This window comes from Dunckerocampus dactyliophorus, chromosome 8 (genome assembly GCF_027744805.1).
Source record: "Dunckerocampus dactyliophorus isolate RoL2022-P2 chromosome 8, RoL_Ddac_1.1, whole genome shotgun sequence".
In the NCBI taxonomy this organism is placed as follows: domain Eukaryota; kingdom Metazoa; phylum Chordata; class Actinopteri; order Syngnathiformes; family Syngnathidae; genus Dunckerocampus; species Dunckerocampus dactyliophorus.
Window position 1 is genome coordinate 30,418,143 of NC_072826.1, and position 20,533 is coordinate 30,438,675.

Sequence of the window (20,533 nt, forward strand, 5' to 3'; positions counted from 1 at the left end):
TTGAAAGAGGAGTAAAGGAAGCTATTTTTGTCAAACAACAGAACCCATCATTGAATCGGAATGGTGGTTTGAGGTTTAATTTGGACCCTGTGTTCAGCAGGTTACTGAGACCAAAACCCACAGCTCTTAGTCTTGCAAATGAGGTGAAGGCAGGGCCGAGCCAGAACAATAGATGCTAACAAGCCAGTATCAGAGTCGTTCATACCCAATTCAGGGAGCGACACTTCCCTTTTATCGTAGGTGTGAATAACAGGATAGGATTATACCACTGCTCCGCCCAGGCTTAGTGTAACGAACCAATAGGAGGAGGGTGTTGGCACACCAATTCCGCCCACTCTTACTGTATTTAAGGCCTAAGCTACCAGCACTTATTAGTTTGCTGACGAAGCTCTTCGGATGAGGAGCGAAACGTCCGACACCTTCTACACAGAAGTACAGATGACGTCTCAAGAAGCCTTTTCCTCGATGGACAACTCCTGTACGACTGAGAGCCTACACAGATACATTTTGCACTGTTTGATCTTAAGGAGGTCCTAAGCAGAGCTTCAAAAGGCAAACAGAAGAAATGGAAGGGAGACAAAAAGGAAGCCTTCAAGTGAAATAGACTGTTCATCAGCTGATCAAAAGTTCAAGATCATAGATAAAAAAATAAATAAGTGAAATCTGCAAAGTAGCCAACTCTTTATTTTATTTTTTACTCACATTTCTCTCGTTTAAACTCTTAAAGTTCAAATTTTGTGTGAATTTTAATGACCAACCTACTATGTTGGACCCAAGAAATGACAAAGTGACTCCTCTGACCGTACCGCTGCGTCCTGGCACCGTTCTGCTGAAGCGTTTTTATATGCTTGTTAAATAAAACATATCGGCGCTGTCGTCGGATTTTCCTCCTCCTCCAACCCAAGACTCCTTGATTGCGTAACGGTGCCCTACAGCCGTGTTACTTGTCCTTTCCTTCAGCAGGTCCACAAGCCCAACTTTTTGTGCGACGGTTGGCTTCCCCTGCCTTTTGGGCGCGGAACATCTCGTCGACACTGTGGGTTTTGTCGGGGAGAAACTTGCAAACACACGAAGACTGCAGGTTGTTTGCTAGCGATGAACACAACAGGCACGAAGGTGCCTGACTGACGGTCTACAGCCAATCAGGACGCAGAAGACAATAGGCGGTGCAGACAGACGAGAGAGCGAGAGAGAGACGCCACCTCGAGCTAAAGCACCGAACTCCAACGCTTAACTTCCCACAATGCAGTTCTTCTTAAAGGGCCAGGCACACACTGTAAAACGTTTTTTAAAAGCACTAAAATTGCACCCAAAAAAATCCGTGAAACAGCAAGTCTGTGAAAGGTGGACCACAACGGAGCGAGGGAACACATTTCTCTTGTGGGGTGTGCAGAGGAACACATATTTCCTGTTTAGAACATGCTATGAAACAGCAATACTGTTATATGTGCACGTGGATGTGGGGGGGGCTGAAATCAGAAGGCAACTGTTTTGACTCACATTATATTTCACAGAAGAAGGCAGAGCATATTTACATGAACTATAAGGCAAATACAATAAAACACCTCGTCTTTCGTTATTGCCACAAGTCTTCAAGTTAAAAGCATTTCTTCTCACGGGTACTTTTCCAGGATGGGCGTAACCAGTGTCATGTTAAAAAATATAAAGAAGTCAACATTGCTTCCGGATGATTCTCGAGTCATTTCAGTAGTAACGCACCCAGCAGACAAATCGAAATAATAAAAGCACATAAAAGACAAAAGTGCGTCAGTTACCTGAAAGAAGATCGACAACATTTGAGAGAATTGAAAGTAACGTTCCAGTGTGCGTGACGCGAGCATGTGCTGGAATAACACCGACCACAACATCGGGATCCATGTTTGACGTGTGACAAACATGTAGTGCGTTTACATGCAGTCAAACAACCGCAATGTTGGCAATGACCCGCCTGCGCACGGCCATGTGAACACCGATAACCCATCCAGCCATCCATCCTCAACTGGCTCCTCCACGTGAAGGAGCAGCGGCTCTACTCTGAGCCCCTCCAGGACGAGCAAGCTCCATTTGCCCTTCCTTCACGTTCTCGCCTTCCTTTCATGAAGAAAGTGAGACAATAGCGTCAAGTCCTGGTGGTGGGTCAGTCGGTACCAGCACCAAAGCGTTCGTTATCCGCTTTGCCGCTGTTGTTGTTTTTGGACACAGGAAGAAGTGGGAATGATGTTTTCCATGCGGCATGTAAGCGGGCTATTCCGATTGTTTCAGAAAGGGGAATGTTGACTGCATGTGAACGTGGTGGTGGGCCGGGCATGGTACATCAACACTACTCTATGCGTGTCCTGTGGGCAAGCCACCTGAGGCCTAAAGTGCTCCATGCCGCCGTCAGTCCAAAAGCTCGACCATCTCGCTTGATTTCAAAGCACCTCGTTGTTGCCGCTTCCCTCACTCTTGTAGAGGAACCTCCGAGGAATCTGTGATGTGAGGATGTCTGCTAATAAACTTCTGTCGTGTGATACATTCACTGTCATCATTTTGAACCCCCCCCCCCCCCCGGGGATGCTCGTAGAGAGGAAGCAGACGGAAAAAGTACTGTGGGTAAGCGAGGTAGGGTTTGTCAGGAGTGGCTTAAAAAAATCCAAATAATAATTGCAAAGCATCGCACGTGTTCCTTGTGCGCTCGGCTCAGTTCTGGAGGTGACCCTCGGTGCCCCCCCAGCTCAGACTTTAATGTCCTCCTTGACACCAAGCTGGGAAAGGGTCTTCTTGATGCGCAGGGCCGTCAGGCGGGCTGCCCCGTTGGCGTACCAGCACTCTCTCATTATTTTGCCCATAACCCGCAGAGCCTGGAACAAAAGCAAGACGGGATCTCATCAAATGACGCCTTTTTGGAGATGTCGTTCAGGTCAAGCAGTAGCGCAGGAATGAGGATTGTCTGCTGCTCAGATATATCCCCAAGAAGTACAGTATGTGTAGTACCATCACAAACTCACCTGCTCACTTCAGTGTCTACACTGTACTGATACCGAGCTCTTTCTTACGTGGAAGTGCATCATCACATACTGTTTCTTTTTGTACCTTACGAGCAAAAGCTCCAGCAAATATGGCCAAAAATTCGGAGAATTTTGTTTATTTATTTTTTTTACTCATAAAGGTAACAAATCTACTAGAATAGTACCTCGCATAACGTAAACCTCCTTTTACGTCAATTCCACTGAACATAAAGAATGTAGGTAAAGTTTTTGCTTCGTATTACAGAAGAAATTCCATATAACTTAAAGCATCAAGTCAGTGCAAGTCTTTTTTTTTTTTTTTCCAATCAACTTTAGTAATAAGTCGGTGCAAGTTCAGACTAACACTTGGTGACGCCTTCTGACACTTCACGCTCTCATTGGCTGATTATCGGGGCACCGCCTACGCTCTCATCTCATTGGCTGAGTTATACAGCACGTACGTGAGTTTGTGTGAGAGGCTTCTCCCTTCAACCTCCTTCCTCTTCGTAGTCCCCCTTCAACTAACTTAAACAATTAAGTTAAGTTACAAATTAAAATTTTGCACACAGCATTATCGTGTAGTGCGTGTGCGTTTGTCTGAGACCAGCTGACTCTTAGACTCTTTGAGTCACGTTTCGACTCAGGCTAGTCCTCCTCCTCCTTCCTGCCTCCACTTGCGCTCCTGATCAAGACATCTCATGAACGGTAGGATTGTTTTTGTTTTTCAGTTTTATTCATTTACAGTAATCTTATTTATTACCTTATTTTATATTGGAATGTTACTCTACTATGTTTATGCTAACGTTTTCTTATATTTTCCCACCATATTTGGTGGACTTTGAATATTTTGAAGGGCCAAAGGGGTGAGTTTGGGAAGCTCTTGGAACGGATTAGGTTATTTACATTTATTTTACGCTTCGTATGACATAAAAACCCTATAACATAAAGGTTATTTATGTTGTAGGGGTGTCTACTGTGTAGCAAAAGAAAAAAACTTTTCTGAATTTTTACCTTATGAATACAAAAAAGTCCATCTAATATACTGAAAAAACGTGTCTGAATTTTTAGTACATTAGGAGTTTTGCACTTAAAATGCCTTGAGTGAAAAGCTCAATTTAATATCCCTATACATTCTGAGTTGGTTTTATTATCTCTTTACTCACAAGGTAAAACGTTCACTAAAATCTAATATACCTTAAAAAATGTGTGTGTATATATATATATATACACACACACACTACACCCAAAAAATTTGTTTGAATTTTTAGTCATATTGACAGTTTTGCACTCAAAAGTAAAAAAAAAAAACAACCCAATACGGTATGTATAGTTTTTTTTTATCATGGGGTAAATAATTCAAGCTAACTAAACCAAATATATGATTTTTAACTTTTTAAAAATTACATTATGAAATTTTTTTAACTAAAAATTCCTACCACTGTTTTTTGTAGGTATATTTTTAACTCCATCCATCAAATATACCTAAAAATTATACTAATATACCTAAAAAGAAATTGGTCTGCGTTTTGGGGTATTTTAGATGGACTTTTGCACTTAAAAAAGCCCCCATATACTAACTAGGACATACATAGCAACTCTCATAAGGTCAACAAATAAAACGAATATAACATTTAAAAAAAAAAAGTACTTACCTTACGAGTACAAAATCTTAACTCTATGAACCCTTTTCTATAAAAATTCAGTCCACTTTTTAAAAGTTATATTAGTAGCTGTATTAGCTGGAGGGTTTTTTCCTTATAAGGTAACACCCCCCCCATGGTATCTTATTTACCATATGGTATCTTATCTAGCATATGGTATCTTATCTACCATATGGTATCTTACCTACCATATGGTATCTTATCTACCATATGGTATCTTACCTACCATATGGTATCTTATCTAGCATATGGTATCTTACCTACCATATGGTATCTTACCTAGCATATGGTATCTTATCTAGCATATGGTATCTTATTTACCATATGGTATCTTATCTACCATATGGTATCTTACCTACCATATGGTACCTTATCTAGCATATGGTATCTTACCTAGCATATGGTATCTTATCTACCATATGGTATCTTACCTAGCATATGGTATCTTACCTAGCATATGGTATCTTATCTACCATATGGTATCTTATCTACCATATGGTATCTTACCTACCATATGGTATCTTATCTAGCATATGGTATCTTACCTAGCATATGGTATCTTACCTACCATATGGTATCTTACCTACCATATGGTATCTTACCTACCATATGGTATCTTATCTAGCATATGGTATCTTACCTAGCATATGGTATCTTACCTACCATATGGTATCTTACCTAGCATATGGTATCTTACCTACCATATGGTATCTTATCTACCATATGGTATCTTACCTAGCATATGGTATCTTACCTACCATATGGTATCTTATCTACCATATGGTATCTTACCTACCATATGGTATCTTACCTACCATATGGTATCTTATCTAGCATATGGTATCTTACCTACCATATGGTATCTTATCTACCATATGGTATCTTATCTAGCATATGGTATCTTATCTAGCATATGGTATCTTACCAACATATGGTACCTTATCTACCATATGGTATCTTATCTAGCATATGGTATCTTACCTACCATATGGTATCTTATCTAGCATATGGTATCTTATCTACCATATGGTATCTTACCTACCATATGGTATCTTACCTACCATATGGTATCTTATCTACCAAATGGTATCTTATCTACCATATTGTACAGGCACGGTATCTTATCTAGCATATTGAGTGAAGCTCCATCATTTGTAGCAGTCTTGGGCAAGCATGACACCTGAAACCCGTGTTCATGCACGAGCACGTGCGCCTAACCTGGATGTGTGGTCTAACTGATGCGATGGTTCCCCCCAGCGGTTATGAACTTTGCGTAAAGGAACCCATCAAGGACTTGTAGGCTTTCGTCTGATAGAACTCGTATGTCCATGCAGCCCCTGAAGGCATCGTGTTGACAGGCGGTTACCTCATGGCTCTGCCACCAGTTTGAGATGCTGGGTCGTATCTTCTGGTCGCACACCACCTTTTTCATCTCGTCCAGCGAAGGGTCGGAGGGCACCAGGTCGTAGTAGGGCAGCTGGTAATCCTCATGGGCACCTGCCAGCACAGGACCACACCTGAGTTTGGATCACACAGCTGGCATAGCCCGAGCCAAAACAGGTGGTGCACCTCCTCCGCTGTTACAGCGCCGCGCGATCTCCCAGTAGACCAGCCCCAAAGCGTAGATGTCGGCACACTTGAAGGAGTCAAAGTGCCTCATGTTGATGCTCTCATCCAGGACCTCTGGAGCCATGTACCTGTGGAGACAAACAAGCAGCTCCAGCTCATCCTTTACTTTGCTGTTGTGCTGACACACCTCTTGGTTCCCACTCTCTGGTTGGGGGCCATGTCGATGGTGTCTGTGATAGAGTCGTGACGGACAGCTAAACCCAGGTCCGCAATGGCGCAGGTGCAGTTCTTCTTCACCAGGATGTTCTTGGACTTTAGGTCTCGGTGTGCAATGCCGGGCTTTCCTGCAAAGAGAACACATGAACCTGACAACTGCTCTTTCTAGTCACGGGTGACCTGCAGCCTAACCCAGCTGACTTAACATGCTAATGTTAGCATACCAGCCTTTTTAGCTATTTTCATGGGGAGACACAAACACTTTGCACTATCATGTTAGGTGTTAGCATGCTAACGTCAGCATGTTAACATGAGCATAGTAGAATTTTGAGCCATTTTCACAGGTAGACACTCGTATATAGACTTAGCACTATCCTGGTAGGTGTTAGCATGCTACCTTTAGCAATTTAGCATAGTATCATTTTTAGCCACTTTCATAGCTAGACACATATATAAACACTCAGCACTATTCTGCTAAATGTTAGCATATTAGCATTGCTATCATGCTAACACTAACATAGTAGCATTTTTAGCCATTTTCATAGCCCAAACGTGGGCCCAAGCACGGTATGATGGAGCTCGAGTCCCTGAGACAAATTCTTTTCAAGCATACGACGGAAGAACAAAGGGAGTTCACCTTGTGTCCCGAGGATCTCCATGTGCAGATGTGCCAGGCCGCTGGCGGCTGTCAGGGCCAGTTTGATCATTCCCTCACACGTGACGGAGTAGCGGTTGAGGTAGTCAAACAGGGAGCCGTGCTCGTGGTAGTCGGACACCAACCACAGCTGAGTCCATGTGCCGTTGTCTACGCAGAGAAAGACTCATGGAGTTTCCAATTAAGGCGCAGTGAGCATTCAGACATTTTCTAGAGGATATTTGATGTTTTCTACTTCGTCCACACTCTGTTTACGCTCTCAACCCATTCATTCTACATAAGCGTAGTTAGCTTAGCAGCAATGACAAATATCTTTCGCTTGGGTTTTCTTCAAGTATTTCTGACCCCACTGGTCCAACCAGCCTCATGTTCTGCTCAGGCTCAAACCAGTGTCTGCAGAATGAGCGTGCTAGCCATCGAGCTAAAAGCCCCCAGCTGTCAACTACATGTCCAGCGTGACTCTTGAGATGTCAGGGAGTGCCGTTTACCACTCCCCACCGTGATCCGCCCAGGGTCCGGAAAATGAGAGTTGAGAGCACTAGCAGCCGAGCTACCAACTCCACCAACTCCAAGCGCAACTCTTAAGGTGTCGAGAAGTGAGGTTTACCAATGTACATGCGCACAGCTCCGTCAGCTGGCATCCGTTACGCTCACTCGCCTGGTCCGACCAGCCTCAGGTTTCACCCGGGCTAGAACCAGGGTCCTTAGAATGACAGCTGCAAGCACTAGCCATCGAGCTCAAAGCCCCGAGCTGCCAACTTGATGTCCAGCGTGACACTTGAGGTGTCGGAGAGTGTGGTTTACCACTCAACCGCCTGGTCCAGTCTGCCCCGTGTCAATAAAATGAGAGTTGAGAGCGCTAGACATCGAGCTAAAAGCCCTGAGCTGCCAACCTGATGTCCAGCAAAACTCTTAAGGTGTCGGGAAGTGAGGTTTACCAATGTACATGCGCACAGCTGCGTCAGCTGGCATCCGTTACACTCTCCCACGTGGGCTCGAACCAGGGTCTGTAGAATGAGAGTCGAGAGCGCTAGCCATCGAGCTAAAAGCCTCTTAGCTAGAAGGCTGGTGCTCTGGACTCTCAGTCTGCCTGGTTGGGGGTGTGTTCCATGGTCGCGCGTTTAGAATCAGCGGATGTGGCACCTTTATTGTCAGCGGCGATGAAGCCCAGGATGTTCTCGTGTCGTATCATGATGGTCTGGTAGATTTCCGCCTCGCGGAACCAGGAGCGCTCTTCCCTCGAGGAGAAGATTTTCACCGCCACGTCGCCGCCCCTCCAGCGGCCTCGCCACACCTCGCCAAAGCGCCCCTTCCCGATGACGTCTTGGAGGACAATGGTTCTGGCGACGGTCCTTTGCACAAACAGAGGCAGACCTGCGCCACACTAAGTCAGCACCGCCAACTTCAAAGTGCTCACGTGCTTCTAGAATCACCTGAGCCCGAACCAGACGTGGAGAGATCGTAGATGAGGTCTTGCAGGGTCCCGTCGCTGGGCATGTACAGGTTGTCACAGGAGGGATCTTCCAGCTCCAGCCTCTGTCTGAGCCCGCAGGCCCGGCGCCGGCGCCGACACAAGCAGACGCCCACCAGCAGCAGCAGACAAAGCGGGAGCAGCGGCCCCGCAATCACGGCGGCCAGATGCGCCGGCCCCCACGAGCCGCCTGGGCCCGACCCTCCCTCGGGGCCCGGCCGGGTGGTCACTGAAGGAAGAGACGTGCTTTTACGCCAGCACAGCGAGATGAAACGAGAGCACAGACATCACAGCGTCTCCTTCCACGTTCTACGTTTGGATGACATCACGGCATCTGCGCTAACGACACAACCGGCACTCTGCGAGCACTGCATGTGCGCACGTTGATTAGTTTTTGTCAAGTTGTCAAAGTCTCGGTGGTCCCTCACATGCGCACACACACGGGCACGGGCGTGTCTTGTGTTCTCACCAGAGGGCACTCGGAGGTCGATGCTGTTGCAGTAGTCGCTGTAGCAGCAGTGGATGTTGAGCAGGCCCTGCGCGCTCAGGCAGTAGAAAGGCTGCCCGGGAGGCTCCAGTTTGTCCCTGGTGATGCACGTACGAACGTGCTGCTCGTGGCCCTCGATGGAGGAGGTGGAGGCCATGCAGGCCCCGTCCGTCTCGCAGCGGAAGCCCGTCTTCTCACAGCGGGCCGTGGTGCAGTTACACCAGAGAGCTGTGGAGACAAACCATGGCCGAGAATAAAAGCAGCCATGTGTGACTTGGGAGTGGAGTTTTCATTCTTAGAACAGTTCATCGTTTATCTTCATGCTTCTCCTATTCTTTTATTGTTGAAAATACCATTTTCACATGTTGTTGTTGTTGTTGTTGTGTATTAGCTGGGCTGTACTTTAAATCACCCCCGCTACCTCAAGACACTTCAGGGTTGAAAATAAATATATAAAAGGACTTGACTTAAATATTTTTAAAAAAAAATACAAATATTAATACATTTAATAAATACAAATATAATTATGAAATATTTTTTAAATGATTTTATATTTGAAATGAATTGAACATCTTGTATTGTGTATGTACGATACAGGATGTACGATACAGGATGTACGATACAGGATGTATGATACAGGGCCGCAGTGAGAAAATAATCATTGGAGATCTCGAGAATAAAGTCATAAATGTGTGAGAAAAAAGCCACACTACCAGAAGAAAGTCATACATTTACAAGAAAAACTGGAAATATTACAAGTAGGTACGTCCCCATCCACATTGTTTGGCTTCCGAGCCGATCCTTCCTTTTTTTTTTTAAATAATAAACTTTTATTCCAAACATGAATGTGTGGAATTGAATATGGTTATGAAAATAGCTCTTCAAAGCGTTCCAAATAATGCAGGCAAAGTATTTTGGATTCCACAGCATGACCAACCATATTGTTTGGCTTTTGGAACAAACCTCTGAGAGTCAGCTCCCTGATCCAATAAAAGATCCAATAAAAGATCCAATTGGAAAAAATGGGCATGCAAAATACTTTGAGGGTAGGACTAATCATGTGACAGGGTTATACATCCATTTGTGGTATGAAATAGAATACTGTATATACGTCATTTATTGACGGTCCCTGGTATCAACAACCAGTTCAGTGTTGTACTTCCTGTGCGAGCAGTGGTGGAGCCAGAAATGTTTCATTGGGGTGGCCAAGGTGAGACCATTACTCGCATGGGGGGGGGGCATTAAGTTCATACCTGAAACATCTACCACACCCCCCGTTGGCCACCACGGAGCTCCCCCACTGTGTGTGAGCTCCCCGCACCATGACACAGCAGTCCGGGCACAGCGAGGGGGAACTGCCGCTGTAGCTACAGAGCCCGATATCTGACATCCAACGTGACACTAAGTTCACCACGCCACACCGCGGACATGTCTGCATGGGGGTGTTGCCTTTTCTTCTTCCTGAGGGTGGCGGGAGTCGCTTAGAGGAGCATTCCCGAACCTACCATGTTGGAGTTACCAACGCGATACGGTCCAATCTCAGGGTGGAAGACGATCCCATCTTCAAAATACAGTGGATCGGCAGCCGATCGGATCGGGACATCCCTAATTACGAGAATACAGTCATAAATTTACGAGAAAAAAGTCATCTAATTCTGAACTCTTTCTTGCGTTCCAATGCTGTTATTGTTCCCCAGAGTGAAATGTGGCGTGATATTATGCAATGATATCAGTGTGGATGGATGTGGCTTCATTCGCCATTGTTCACTACCACTACTACTACTACAACTACAACAACACAGGTTGCGCTTGCTCCGGAAAACACTGCTCCCTAGCGTCTTGGAAGGGAATTGCAAGACAGTCGTCAGCCAGTTTGAGTTGCCCCGAACTAAAACTAAACCATTTTTTCCCCCAAAAAAACGATGGTAATATACAAATACGGCTTATTAAAGAATAAAAATGACAATATTAATCATAATAATGGACAGGTAGTTTTGGGGGTGGTTAATTTGCATTTTTAAGCTTTATTTAAGACTTTCCCCCTAGATTTTTGTTGATATTCTGTCTACCTCTGATCCAACAAACCGACCATGAAGTGAAGGACTGGTCACGTTTTTGTCATTTACAACCCTAACCCTGATTTCCCCAAACAAGAACGTCCTCACAAGGAGATGATTAACATATACTATACAGGGTATACTATATTTACATAACAATACCAAGACAAAACATAGAGCCTACTGACATAGTAAGTCATCACACTGATAAGACGATGTCAACTCCTATTATCTACACAGCACAAGGAACGATACACTATGGAGGCGACATACAGTCATGTGACTACCACGTACCTTTAAAACGGTGTACACAAAATAACCAAATGCTTGTTTTCCCGGTCCTGTCACGAGGCTAGCTAAGCTAGCACGCTGGAGGCTAACGCCACAATGGTCCGCCTGGTCGGCTCGGAGGTGGAACAAAAACAATATTGGGACTCACCTTCACAGGTTCGCCGTAGGACCAGGCAGGTGAGGAACGCCCGTGTGATTCCCAAACATGCCATAATGAGGACATAAGTTTATTTGTTTTCCGTTATGGGTGCGTTCCACTACATCGTAGCGCGTCAAGCTAACTGAAGTCAGTTAGCTAGCATGAGGAGAGGAGGACACATGACAGGACAGACAGCCTCCAACACCAAGAAAGCACAACACGCTCATTGTTTATCCATCTTGGAAGGAAGTCATGAAAATAAAACAGTTTGACAATGACTGCTGTCACTTTTAATACACGTTCACTACATATGTGCAAGTCATCATCTTTGTTTGGGGATTGACAAATAACACGCTCTTCCCATACAAAACAATGTGCATATAGAACAGGGGTTGCCAACTGGTGGCCCGCGGGCCACACCGGCCCGTGAAAGACATCAGACCGCCTCGCAAGTTGAGTGCCGAGCTGACGTTTTTGCAGCGGATTTCTAAAAACAATAGAATTTCCCTCACATCATATAGAGCACTTTGTAGCAGGTACCTGAAAACAGCAATCCTGCTGTGTAGAGGATCTTTGACTAGCATTTTTGTAGCAAACAGCAATCCTGTCGTTTATAGGATCTTTGGCTCGTGTTTTTGTAGTCGTTGGGTCTTCAAAACAGCAGAAGGCTCTTGTCATGTAAAGGATCTTTGACTAGCATTTCTACAGATGGTCCTTAAAAACAGTAGTCCTGTCACGTAGAGGATCTTTGATGTTTGTAGTAGGGCCTTAAACAGCAGAGTGCTCCTGTTATATAGAGGATCTTTGACTAGTGTTTTTGCAGTCTGCGCTTCAAAACAGCACAGCGTTCCTGTCGTATAGAGGATCTCCGACTAGTGTTTTTGGAGTCGGGCCTTAAAAGCAGCACAGCGCTCCTGGCGTATAGAGGATCTTTGACTAGCATTTTTGTGGCAAACAGCAATCTTGTCTTTTATAGGATCTTTGGCTCGTGTTTGTGTAGTAGTTGGGTCTTCAAAACAGCAGAAGGCTCTTGTCATGTAGAGGATCTTTGACTCGCATTTGTGCAAGAGGTTCCTAAAAACAGCAGAGCGCTTGTGTGAAATAGATGATCTTTGCCTGCGTGTGTTGTGATTGATGAGCCCTCCACTGACGTGATGCACCAACCAAGAATAACGGGGGACGTGAGAAGCCTTCCTGCGAATGAGGATCCCAGATCGGGAAGGACGTTGGGCTGATGTGTGACGTACGTAGCGTGCACGTGCACATGCACGTGCGTGAGGTAGATGAATCAACAAGTTAGCACCTGTCAAAGTGTGAACATCTGCAAGCATGGCTTGGAAGCGCCGGGGCCACTTCAGACTTGGTTTAACCGTAGGGGTCATTTCTTGCGCTTGGCGTTGTCTCTTTTTTTCTCCCTCTCTGTCTTTTCCCTCTCCGCCCTTTTCTTCTCCTCCTTATGCTCCTTATATTTCCACTTGGGAAGCTCCAGGTAGCCCTTGTCCGTCTTCTTCTTCTTCTTCTCTTTTGTGGGCGTGGCCTCTGCCGGCCTGCTGATGTTGATCTGGGGGATGCACCCGGAGGGGAAGACGCTGTTCCTCCTGGCCATGCTGCGGGGGATGAACGTGGACGCCACCTTGGTGGAGGCCAGCGAGAGGACGCTGCCCCTCCTCTCGCCGTCGGTGCAGCAGGCAGTGTCGACGGATTCGGCAGAGCGCACGCAGGGAACCACGTGCGACGCGGAGCCGTCGCTGTGGCAGACTGAACTTTCCTCCAATTCCCGCTGCGAGTGTTTCGTCATCAGCTCCGGCACGGCCAGGCGCCTCCTGCCCACCTCGGGGGGGCTGGTCGGGCACAGCGGACGACACCCGGTGGAGACGAGCGGGCTGTGGAGACTGGTGGTGATGCGCACCATGTGGTCCAGAACCCCGTTGTCCTCGGGGTCACGAGGTAATCGGAACCCGAACGTGGTCTTGATGTGCTGGCTGATTCTCTCCCGCGTGCTCTTTTCCGCCGTGGCCTTGGCCACTCTCTGCTGCAGCTCGGGCCACTCCGGGACGAAGCTTTCACAAAACTGCTCAGCCTTTGGCCTCATGGTGAGGCGGCGCAGACGATACAGCGTCTCGTAGCGCCCCGTTTTCAGGGCCCAGTCCTGAGCGCACTTTCCTTTCCTGGTGTCTGTCGCATGAATGTCAGCCCCTGCACGCACGCACACACACAAGCAATGTGTCAAATGATTAAATATGTCAGTCAAATTAATCGTGATTAATCACCATTTGCAACTATGTGTGAAATATGCCCAGTTTTACTGGATTACTATCTAGAACATTTGCATCACATTTTAACTTGGTCACCATGAGCCATGAAAGGTTGCGTTCAAAGACACCATGTTAGCATGCTAATGTTAGCATACTTTCATTTTTTGCTAGTTTCATGGGTAGACACATATATATAAACACTTACCAATATCATGCTATGTGTTAGCATTGCTAGCATGCTAATATTAGCATAGTAGCATTTTTGGCAGTTTTTATGGGTAGATACTTATATGAACACTTAGCACTGTCATGCTAGCTTTTAGCATGCTAACATTTGTATGTTAACATTGCTAGAATGCTAACATTATCATAATGGCATTTTTAGCTATTTTCATAGGTAGAGACTATTATGCAAGGTGTCAGCATGGTAAAGTTAGCATGGTAGCATTGCTAGAATGCTAACATGAGCATACTAGCATTTTTTTTGCAATTTTCATGAATATAAACTTAAGCAGACATACAGAACTATCATGTTAGGTGCTCACATAATTATACTAACATTTTTAGCATTTTCAGAGGTAGGCGCTTGTACAATCACTTAGCGCTATTATGCTAGGTGTTATCATGCTAACGTTAGCATGTTAGCAAGTCATTCAAACCCTTCCATGGTATGTTTCCATGGTCAAGGAATGTAAGCAAATGTAGGACTAATATTTATGCTGTAAATCGCAGTATGGTGGAAGTATGGCGCTTGGCGGAGGTCTGTGCTCTCCGAGTGCTTTTCTAGTTTTGTAATACTTTGGGTGTCGGGAAAGGATGAATTGGAGTTCCATGAAAAAGTAGTGTTTTTCCTTGGCTTTGGTTTTCCTCTTTTGGAACAAATGAACTAAAACCGAGGTGTGTTTGCTTTTTTTGACTCACTTTTTGCCAACGCGTCACAGCCAGTTATGCAAATTTGACAACGACATCATTATGTCACCCCAAGCCCCACCCCACAGGGAGATTAGCGTCCTGTGGGAGAAAGTGCAGAGATTAGATGTGAGTGTTGGGAGCTGCTAGTATGATCCCTATCCTGAAGGCGGTGTGGCGGATTAGAATATGATCAGCTCAGCACGCTGGCCGGCTATTCTGGAAGATGCACCTTTGCAGGTTAATGGGATGAAGGCCAGCTTGGTCTCATGGTACAGCAGCTTTTTCTTTGCTGCTGGAAAGCTGTTGGATGTGTGATGTGGCCTCACCTGCCATAACCAGCGCCGCCACCACGTCGTCACGGCCCGTCATGGCCGCCTTGATGAGGGCTGTGAAACCACGACAGTCCTTTATCTCGGTGTCTATCCCGGGATAGTAGTTCAGGAGGTACATCACCGTGCTGGCATGCCCTGGGGAGCAAGGCAACATACGTACCTTTGTTATGACCTCAGGATGGGGGCTAAGAACTTCCAGTATCCTGTACGTACCAGAAGGCTTTGCATTGTTAACATCCACTTCACTCTTTGCTCTTCTTTTGACCACATTTCTTTACAGACTTTCCTAATATTTTAACGTTCTCATCATGAGTTTATTGTCATAATATTTACACTTTATTCCCATAATATTAGGCCTTTTCCCCAGCCGAATTTTCCAAAAATTTTAATTTAAAAAAAATGTTTTTTTGTTTCTCATATTATGACTTTTTTTAAAAAAAGAAACCTACTTTTTCTTTAATATTTCAACTCTATGCTACTAAAATGACATTTTTCCTCTCAATATTACGCGTTTATTCTCTTAAAATGACAACTTTTTTCTTGGAATATTTTGACTTTATATTCATAAAATTACAGCTGGTTTTTTTTGCTGTCATTTCTTTTTAATTTTCCTACAATTTCAAAAAGATTTTTGTTGTAAATGTTCTTCTCATAATATTATGACTTTTTCCCCAACCTAATTTTCCAAAAAGTATAGTTTTTCTCTTTTAATTTTTCGTGTATTATGACTTAAAAAAAAAACAACTACTTTTTCTTTAATATTTCAACTCTATGCTACTAAAATGACGTGATTTTTCCTCTCAATATTACGCGTTTATTCTCTTAAAATGACAACTTTTTTCTTGGAATATTTTGACTTTATATTCATAAAATTACAGCTGTTTTTTTTTGCTGTCATTTCTTTTTAATTTTCCTACAATTTCAAAAAGATTTTTGTTGTAAATGTTCTTCTCATAATATTATGACTTTTTCCCCAACCTAATTTTCCAAAAAGTATAGTTTTTCTCTTTTAATTTTTCTTGTATTATGACTTAAAAAAAAAACAACCTACTTTTTCTTTAATATTTCAACTCTATGCTACTAAAATGACATTTTTCCTCTCAATATTACGCGTTTATTCTCTTAAAATGACAACTTTTTTCTTGGAATATTTTGACTTTATATTCATAAAATTACAGCTGTTTTTTTTTATTTATTTTATTTTTGCTGTCGTTTCTTTTTAATTTTCCCCAGGATTTCAACAATTTTTTTGGTAAATGTTCTTCTCATAATATTATGACTTTTTCCCCAACCACAATTTTCCCAAAATATTTTTTTTTTTTTTAGGTGTGTTTATTTCTTGTATTATTATTTATTTCTTTAATATTTCAAGTCTATGCTACTGAAATGACATGATTTTTCCTCTCAATATTACGAGTTTGTTCTCTGAAATTTCCGCTTTTTCTAGTTGGAATCAGAACATATTTTGGCTTTATTCTGGTAGAATTACAGCCTTTTTTTGCTGTTGTTTGTTTTGCTGTTTTTTTCAATTTTCTCACCATTTCCGCTCTCTTTTTGTACATTTTCTTGCCACAATGTTTCGACTTTATTGGCATAGCATTCTAACTTCAACAACTTTATTTTGCTTTGTTTGTTTCTCCGAAGATTCCGACTTAAAAAAAACATTTTTTTTCTTGACTGTTTCAACTCGATGCGACTAAAATGGTGTGTTCAGTTTGTCATAACGTTACGACGTTATTCTTGTGAAATCACAGCTGCTTTTTTCCCATTTTTGCCGTTGTTTTTTTGAAATGCTCCAACTTTTTCAACTTTCTTTTTGTACGTTTTTTATTCCCAAAACATGGCAACCTGATTTCGTAGGAATTAGGATGTCTTGGTTGTTTTTTGTGATATTAGCTTTAAACTTGATGCTACTGAAATGATGTCTCAGAACATTCCAACATTATTGTTAGCTGCTTTTTTAGCCATTTTTGCTGTTTGCATTTTCCAGCCATTCCAGCTTTGTTTTTGTAAACGTTCTTCTCATAATTCCGACTTTGTTCCTCGAATATTTGGACTTTATTCACGTAACATCGCAACGTTTTCCACAACCTCATTTTGCAAAAATGGCAACTTTATTGCTTGTTTTGCTTGTTTTTCGTCATGTTACCACTTTTTCTTTAATAGTTGAAGTTTTTGCTACTAAAACGACCTTATTTTTCCTCCTAATATTATGACTTCATTCTCGTAAAATTACACTTTTTTTTCCATTTTTGTCCAAAAGCGGGCAGTGGGGGGACAGTGTTGAGTTTGAGGCACCTGCTTGTGAGGCAATCATGAGGGCGGTGTTGCCTTCGCGGTCCTGGTGGTTGACGTCCATGTAGGGGCAGGTGTTGAGAGCGTAGACGATGTCCAGGAAGCCTTTGCAGCAGGCCACCATCAAGCCGTTCTGCACGGGACGGGACGGAGGCGTCTGTCAGTTGTCAGCGTCTTCCGAGCGTGACGGAGCGCCTTACCCGGTTGTTGATGTCCAACTCCATGACCTCCTCTGGTGTCACTCCTCTCTCCAGGACCCCACGCAGGGAGGCCAGGCTGTTGCGGGCGCACGCTTGGTAGAGCGTGGATGCCGTGCGCCCGTCGGACGTCCCGGGCGGGTAGTCTGGAAGCGCCGAGTCGTCGGACAGGATGCTGTCTGAGTCCCACCCCGATGAAGACCCGTCCTCCTCGTCGGGGCCCGGACCCAGGTGAGGGTCCTCCGCTGCCGAGGCCATGGAGTCAGGTGAGGTGGCTACATCAAAGCTTCGTGCTTCTTGCTTCTCCACGGTCAAAGCGCTCCAGCCGGGCCGTAGGAGACGCGCCTGCTGAAGAGAGCATCAGCGGGGGATTACGGCTGCATTACCTGGGTGGCATGCAGTGGGGGCGTGGCCACCGGAGGGTCCTCACGCACATCCACAGTAACTGGATCAGGAATTAAAAGCCTGGCTGAGCGCACAGGCGGGCTAAATCGGGAAGAACGCCACACCTCAGAATAACCGCACGTGGCTCTCGTAAACTGCAGCATTTTTACCTCGCGGCTTGTTTTCTACACCTGCTTTTCACGGGAACTACTTCACCGCCGCACCAAACAATGCAGGCGCTTTTCCAAATGTTTATTGTCCCACAAATTGACGCCAGACGATATTATCGTCAACACTTTTGGAGATCAAATAGAGCACTAATGAATACAGTATAAAAATCAATCTTAATCATACATCATAATAATGCAATATTCCATTGTTGGCAATATTTTCTGAGTACATACGAGGACAGTAGCCTTTTTTGGCCTTTTTTATAAGTACAAACTTACAGAAACACTTACTGTTATCATGCTAGGCTTTGCACGCTAACGGACAGTAGCCTTTTTTAGCCTTTTTTATAAGTACAAACTTACACAAACACTTAGCGCTACCATGCTAGGTATTGCATAAATTAAACGTTAGCATGTTGTCATGCTAAAGTTAGCATAGTAGCCTTTTGAGCCTTTTTTATAAGTACAAACTCACAGAAACACTTAGGGCTGGCCTACTAAGTGTTAGCATGCTAACATTAGCATATTATTTCATTATTATTTCATTAGTATTAAGAGTATTAGTACCAACAGCAAGGTAAACTTAAACTCTGAACCTCCGCCATCACTTCCTCGCCAACACCGGAACATATTTACATGAACGCACACCAGCACATGTCTTATTTCTGTCTTATATGTACAGGTGCACCCACAATTATCAGGCTGATATGAGAGAATTATGACGTCATACCGATAAATCCGATAACATTAAAAATAGCTCAAATGATCGAAAATTTAAAAAAAACGCTCCACTGAGGCGAGATTACCCGTACTGTGCGGGTGAGCAAATCAAATGCTCCTTTTTTTTCCCTCCTGCCTTTGACGTTAACGGCCTGTCGTAACTTCCTCTGAGCTCACTTGTAAACAAGCATTCACTTTAAGAGGAAGGACGTTGTACCAAATGCTCCGCAACGAGGGGGAAAAAAAACATGGAGCACACAAAGAACCTGATCAGCCACCTGAAACGCCAGCGCCGCAGCGTTTGAAAAGTGCAAAAGGTTTGCCAGAGACCTCCGTGGCGTCACACTGGCTGCTTGGAAAGTGTGCCCGAATACAGTGTACCTTGCTGGGCCGCAGCAGGTGGCTCCTCCCCCTCTATACTCTGGTTCTTCTGATGGTAGTGATGTGGTAGTAGTAGTGATGTGGTAGTAGTAATGATGTGGTAGTAGTAGTGATGTGGTAGTAGTCTTGTCATCATATTTCATGAAGACTAATCAACAAATCGTCATTTCTTCCAGTCCTTCTTACCTCCAGGTGTGCACTAACTACACTTACATCTGTTCATTTGAAAAGTTATCAGATCGGTCTTGAGAAGCAGACAGTTTTCGGTATCTGATTGAAAAACAAGATATCGTGCATCTCTACTTATATATGTCTTATTTTGTCTTATGATGTTTACTATATTGGGTAATAGGAGTGTAAAGGTGACTATAGGAGTGTTATTTCATGTCTAGAGGGCTCTAGTAATGTTAAAAAGTGTATTTACAACGTTCTTTTATGTTCTAACTACCAAAATATTCCATTTATCAATAAGGTATCCCACTTTGGAACCAGTGAACCAGCATAAACCAGGGATTACTGCAATCTGCACCTTCTCCATCAAATTGCTGTCACCCGCAACATCACATGACTGAGCAGCTTTGGACAAAAATACCAATGAAAACGGCAAGTTTAAAATATATACGTGGTGGAAATGATTATAATACATGGAACTTACCAGGAAGTATATACGTGGTGGAAATGATTATAATACATGGAACTTACCAGGAAGTATATACGTAGTGTAAATGATAATACATGGAACTTACCAGGAAGTATATACGTGGTGTAAATGATAATACATGGAACTTACCAGGAAGTATATACGTAGTGTAAATGATAATACATGGAACTTACCAGGAAGTATATACGTGGTGTAAATGATAATACATGGAACTTACCAGGAAGTATATACGTGGTGTAAATGATAATACATGGAACTTACCAGGAAGTATATACGTGGTGTAAATGATAATACATGGAACTTACCAGGAAGTATATACGTGGTGTAAATGATAATACATGGAACTTACCAGGAAAGGCAACCATCAGTGGGCGTGGCTAACTTCTGCTTCTGCAGCGCTCCCGACTTCCTCCGTCACTCCGACGGGGCAGCTGACACCTCGCACTTTCTTCCAGAGACTTTGCTCATCCCCGTCCCGCATGTTGTGGCGGTGACATAAAAATGGGACGGGGGGGGGGGTGAAGACGTTGTTCTTAGCTCATCCCGCTTACAGTACTAGCTTTGGTACTTTGGTAGGATTACTTGCTGCTTTGGTCATTTTCATCTTTCGTCCGCCGATGGATCAAAGGCTTGGACGTCAAATCCTCGGACGTTCCTCTGCTAGCTGACCTTTCCCTTGTCCCCCATGCTGAG

The 20,533-nt window shown here is 44.0% G+C and overlaps 4 protein-coding genes across 10 annotated transcripts in view; 2 read left to right on the forward strand and 2 right to left on the reverse strand.

The window, feature by feature from the left end:
• The window catches only part of prkag1 (protein kinase, AMP-activated, gamma 1 non-catalytic subunit), a 23,259-nt gene extending 18,320 nt beyond the window's left edge, over positions 1-4,939 (forward strand). The window contains exon 14 of one of the 2 annotated variants that reach the window (XM_054783810.1): positions 501-4,939. The gene's annotated coding sequence lies outside the window, so the exon portion shown is untranslated. The remainder of the gene's footprint in view (positions 1-500) is intronic. The other variant, XM_054783811.1, reaches the window with a different exon arrangement.
• Positions 577-11,770, reverse strand: LOC129186019 (activin receptor type-1B-like). Its single transcript, XM_054783808.1, has 9 exons — positions 11,543-11,770; positions 9,029-9,274; positions 8,522-8,788; positions 8,232-8,462; positions 7,071-7,238; positions 6,405-6,561; positions 6,218-6,345; positions 6,015-6,145; positions 577-2,840 (listed from the first exon to the last, which is right to left on the reverse strand). Exons 1-9 carry the CDS (start codon positions 11,604-11,606, stop codon positions 2,715-2,717), a joined length of 1,518 nt encoding a protein of 505 aa, XP_054639783.1. The 5' UTR covers positions 11,607-11,770; the 3' UTR covers positions 577-2,714.
• The window catches only part of arhgef25b (Rho guanine nucleotide exchange factor (GEF) 25b), a 42,506-nt gene continuing 32,528 nt past the window's right edge, over positions 10,556-20,533 (forward strand). For 4 of the 6 annotated variants that reach the window (XR_008572184.1, XR_008572185.1, XM_054783791.1 and 1 more), the window contains exons 1-2: positions 10,565-11,571; positions 17,582-17,790. Coding sequence is in view for 4 of the 6 variants with exons in the window: in XM_054783791.1 (XP_054639766.1) it covers positions 17,781-17,790 (10 nt within the window). In the remaining 2 variants the exon portion in view is untranslated. Of the gene's footprint in view, positions 11,572-17,570; positions 17,791-20,533 lie in introns of those variants that run through there. The other 2 variants (XM_054783796.1, XM_054783792.1) reach the window with 2 other exon arrangements.
• ankrd33ab (ankyrin repeat domain 33Ab) lies at positions 11,817-17,889 on the reverse strand. The gene is made up of 4 exons (XM_054783809.1): positions 17,528-17,889; positions 17,331-17,460; positions 15,027-15,167; positions 11,817-13,729 (listed from the first exon to the last, which is right to left on the reverse strand). Exons 1-4 carry the CDS (start codon positions 17,780-17,782, stop codon positions 12,912-12,914), a joined length of 1,344 nt encoding a protein of 447 aa, XP_054639784.1. The 5' UTR covers positions 17,783-17,889; the 3' UTR covers positions 11,817-12,911.